This window comes from Oratosquilla oratoria, chromosome 11 (assembly GCF_046742065.1).
Source record: "Oratosquilla oratoria isolate Oo_2021 chromosome 11, ASM4674206v1, whole genome shotgun sequence".
NCBI lineage: Eukaryota > Metazoa > Arthropoda > Malacostraca > Stomatopoda > Squillidae > Oratosquilla > Oratosquilla oratoria.
The window spans coordinates 67,730,255-67,735,254 of record NC_134787.1 but is presented as its reverse complement, the minus strand read 5'-3'; the positions used below and the strand labels follow the sequence as shown (position 1 = coordinate 67,735,254).

The 5,000-nt window shown below is 40.3% G+C and overlaps 1 protein-coding gene across 1 annotated transcript in view; it reads right to left on the bottom strand.

The window, feature by feature from the left end:
- The window catches only part of LOC143029912 (PDF receptor-like), a 918,216-nt gene extending 915,296 nt beyond the window's left edge, over positions 1-2,920 (bottom strand). The window contains exon 1 of the mRNA XM_076193114.1: positions 1,862-2,920. Within this exon, the coding sequence (XP_076049229.1) occupies positions 1,862-1,912 (51 nt within the window). The 5' untranslated portion in view covers positions 1,913-2,920. The remainder of the gene's footprint in view (positions 1-1,861) is intronic.
- Between the last annotated feature and the right edge of the window lie 2,080 nt (positions 2,921-5,000).

Here is a 5,000-nt window from a genome sequence, read left to right as displayed (position 1 = left end):
GTCTCTCTTCCTAGTGCTATGCCATGGGCTTCTCTTAAATTATTTTTTGGGGCTCCAGATGTCAGTTGGTATGAGAGGGGACGGGATAACCTCATTGTCGTCATGCCAATATAGGTGGAGGGGAGGGCTTCACAGTTCCTTCGTGTGCATGTGAGCCTATAAATGACATGTGATTTCTGAATTTCCTTGTTCTTTTGTTGGGGGCTTTTTCTAATAAGGAAGTGGCTAGTTTTCCTAGTTTGATAATAAATCACCAGGTTAAGTATTTTCTCTGGATTGACTGGTTTAATATTTCTTTTTAAAATATATATATGTATGCATATATATATATATATACATATATATATATATGTAAATATATATATATATGTATATATATATATATATATATGCACACACACACATATATATATATATATATACATATATATATATATGTGTGTGTGTGTGTGTGTGTGTGTGTGTGTGTATGTACGTATATATATACATATATATATATATATATATATATATATATATATATATATACAGTATATATATACCACATGTTCTTGTTTTCAAATGAGCAACATTCTACACATGATACTGTATGTCTTATTCTTGCTGGACAGCTCCCTTCAGACGGTAACAAGAAAATTAGAAAAAAAAATAGAAATAAAATTTTCCTTCGTTTTACTCTAGTTCCAAAAATCGAAGAAAGGTTGACCTGGAGAAGGTACAGGAACCCCAGTACACTCCTAACCCAGATCTCTCTCGTTCGGGGATATCACGTTAGTGAATCTCACCCCCCCCCTCTACCGGGGGGAGAGGAGAGGGGGGTACCGAGAAGAAGAGCAAATGAGAGCAAAACCGGGGAGAGCAGTCGGAGGGGGGAAGCTGGCAAGCGACCGAGTTTCTTGACCGCCATTTTCACGGTCGCAGACCAAATCGATATTCTCTGACGCGATGGAATTTGCACGGTCATGTGACTGACGCGAAAGTCACTCACTTCATGGTAGTACAACACCAGGAAAAAGAAAACGGAACGTCGAACATAAATACCCATCTTCTTCCCCTACCTTCCAACTGCTTGTACAAGAAAGGAAAAAGTGGCTCATTCACTCTGAGCTTCTCGTTTTCTTTGGAGATGCAGGGGAATACTCAACAGTTTCTCTTGCGAGAAGTCAAGCCAGTTTGAAAGTTAGTGATACATAGTTACCACTCCATGTGGAAACGAGATTAGTCTTCAATGCAGTTAAGACCTCTGGGAAATTCGAGTTACCACAGAGTCCCAGTCTCGCATGATGGAGCTACAAGGTCTTCAGAATAATTTCAGTCTTTGACATGGTCTCTTCAGGTCCCCAACAAAGTAAATATACTAATCAAAGAAATGGGTATGTTTTGCACAACTATATATTCTTTCAACCCTATTTAACTAAATTATGTATGCGATTATTAAAAGAATAGTTTTGAGTTTTGTGGAAGAGACTTGTTATGAAAGAAAGGGGCCACCGTAAACTCCTCAAATTATGCAAATCTGAAAATAGTAAATGGAGTAAATCCCATGCCATTGAAAACGAGAATATCTTTTTTTTATACCTTGGGTTGTCACGTATTCATTTTGGCTGCCTAAAAGCTACTTCTTTCTTAGTCAGCCAACCTTTTCTCAATTAACCTTTTACTTACAATATTCGACACAAATGTTTGTTTTGACTATCCCAGGCAACTTTACTTAGCTGAAGGAACGTTCCCCATCATAGAAAAATGAAGCCTTGGACAAATGTTTGTTTGCATTATCCCATGCAATTTTAACAAAAAGGAAGAATAAAAAAATCCTTGGGAAACACTGCAAGGAACCAAGGAGGCTAACCTAACTACTCACCTTGTGAACGACACAGGATCTAAAATCGGTTTCTGGTAGGTGTGACACCATGAGGGCGGGGAGCAAGGGTGGATCTCCTCATGGTCAGGCCCAGAGGGACGTGACAACAACGTAGAGATAGTACCAACAATTTCCTCCTCCGGCCAGACTATGACCATCATTGGCAGGGGGAGCAGTCAGGAACACCCGTTGTACCATTTTCCTTGGAGTCTTTGGCGATGTTGGCTAAATGTTAGAAAGAGTGTCGTTGGTGTTAGAAAGACTTCTGCCTGACAATTGGCGGAGTTCATCTTTTTCTTTTTCTTCAAGAATTTTTGACCGATGTTGAGGGGCCTTTGAATTCCACTTTGGGAACGGGAATTTTGCATTCGAAGTTCGATTCCCAATTCAAGTCCTCATGGCTCGGCAAACATAATAAATCAATCCATAGAGTGCTCCTCACACTCTAAAAGTCGTCCTCAACAAAAGGTCACACTTGAAAAACCACTCGTAACTTCAAGTAGTAGTTCACCTGTTTCTCATTTTGACCCCACGATAATAGTCTTGTCTATATCAAACACCACCACACTTCTCCTTCATTTTCTCCTTCCCCACCACCTTCTTCTCCCGCGCCTCCTTCTCCTCCTTCTTCTCCCTCCTTCTCCACCACTGCCGAGACACTAATTCGAATTTTTCTGTCACTCTATTACTTATTATCAATGTTGTGATGAACAGTTTGACCCGAATTTAGATCAGGCGCGCGTGGCCTGAGAGTTCAATGTCAATGCGTTCACTCGTCCGAGCCGCCGATTTCAAACTTGGCCGTCATGACAACAGAATATCCACGAAATGTTTCAGACAAGCCGCAACGGCCGCTAACTGTCGTTAACGGTCGCTAACGGTCACCCAAGTGCCGCGCGTTCGAAAACGAAGGGAGTAACTGTCCGTTTGGGGGGAAGAGAGAGTTTGAAAAGGGGCGCGAGCGTCTCGGGCGGGCCAGAGACTCAACAAAGGGCTACGGTGCTGCTACCATCCACGTCTACACCCAACCACGGCCTTCGCCACACTAGCACCGCCGTCACCGAAGTTGATGCTGCTGCTGCTGCTGCTGCTGCTGCTGCTCCTCCTGCTGCTGCTGCTACCCTGCTGCTGCTGCTGCTGCAGATCATCCAGGGCCTTGATCACGCTGGCCTCAGCCACCACCGCCACTACCACATTCATAATCACCACAACCACCCGATGAGTTCAGCCACGTCACGAGTATTTCAGTCTTCGGGAAACGCGTGCACTGATTGGGGAGCGAGTTCTCAGCGTGAGTACTGATTGGGCGAGTTTTCGGCTAACGAGGTGACGGCCAATTTTCCCTCCCTGTCTTTTTTTTATTTTTTATCTTTCATTCTTTCTTTCTTTTACTTTTCAAAACTTGCACGCTCGCTTCTAGTGAGGTCTCTTTGAGCTGACTTAGAATATCTAGGGCAATAACAATAATTTATTTTGTATTATTTGTTTTTGTTTTGTTATCATTTCTGTCTGATTTTCATTTATTATTAGTTATATGTCAATTTATTATTATCTACTATTTACCTTTTTGTTTATTATTTAACTATACCTATGCATTTATCTATGTATTTTATTTGGTATTTACATTATTATAGTTTTTATTTATTATTTTATGATTATTATGACTTTTTTCGCATCCGACCTAGATATGGACCAAAAGGTCTCCTGTCAGCATGCTCCGCCTTTGTAATCCTTTGTAAGAATAAAGCATTTAAATCTTTTCATTTTGATACATAACTCGTTAAAGAGTTTATCAAGGTAGTTTAACTGACAAAACTTACTAATCCAGTATTGGTTAAAGGGTGTAAGTATAAATAGTCTGACATTTGACAGAGGAAAATATTTCAATGATTCCATTAAGTTACCTAACCTTGAAAGAGACTTTTACTGACACAGCATATAGATACAATTTGGAGTATCCTATAAGTTGAATAATTGTATTTTGTCAGAGATAACCAGCACTTCTATCCTTGAGGGTAATATCGCACGGAAAAGGTAAATTTATAGAAGTGGTAATAGAGAGGTTGAAGTAGATAAGCTGAAAGGAGAGATTTATGTTAAATGTGATCAACATTATTTTATGAGTGGAATAAGTTAAATTAAGCCAAATGGCATTAGCCAGAAGAAAAGGTTTAAATCTTCCACGCAAACTCACACACACACATGCTCGCACACACACATACACACATACACATACACACACGCACACACACACACACACACACACACACACACACACACACACACACACACACACACACACACACACACACACACACACACACACACACACACACACACACACACACACACACACACACACACACACACACACACACACACACACACACACACATACATACAGTATACACACACCCTCACACACGTCATATCTATACACAACCAAGTGAGTGTATATGAAAACGTTTGCGTGAGTTGTGTCACCAGGAAAAAGAGAGAGGGTACAGAACATCAAGTACTTTGAGTTTTCTACTAAAAGGTTGAAGTGGAAACTACAGCAAAAACACAAAATGGTGGATGGAGTTGAATGTCTGAATGTTCGGGTGGAAGAGAAAATAGAAATAAATGAATTACCTACTCACTATATTGGTATTGCACATCTTGAATGAAATTACTCGATGGCATACCGTGTATATGTCAAAAAATAGAAAATATAATTTAAACTAAAAAGACAAATAGATGAACGAAAGCTAACGAACGTGGGAGAGAGGAGGCGTTCGAGCTCAGTGTTCATGGTCCATTACCTCTACTCCAGTACATTGCCAAAAAACAATTTCGCTCCAAAAATTCGAAATTTCCAAATTTGAGAGGCTTCCAATAGAGAGATCTATCTGCCGAGTATATGTTAGCGTGAGGGAGTTCCAAACCTTAAAACTCAGAGATTAACTCAAGACTTGAGTATAGTCGCCTGCCGCAAGCCTGAAAACCACAAGCAAGTAAAGCGGGCTATCAAAGGGCTTATTTCAGCCTATATCACAGAACAGTTTTGTAAGCCCCATTTAGGAAAAAAGAGCTTAATGATATTGTTTTCCGAGGTCCGGGTGACGAAAATGTGTGCAACCAATCAGATTACAGGTTA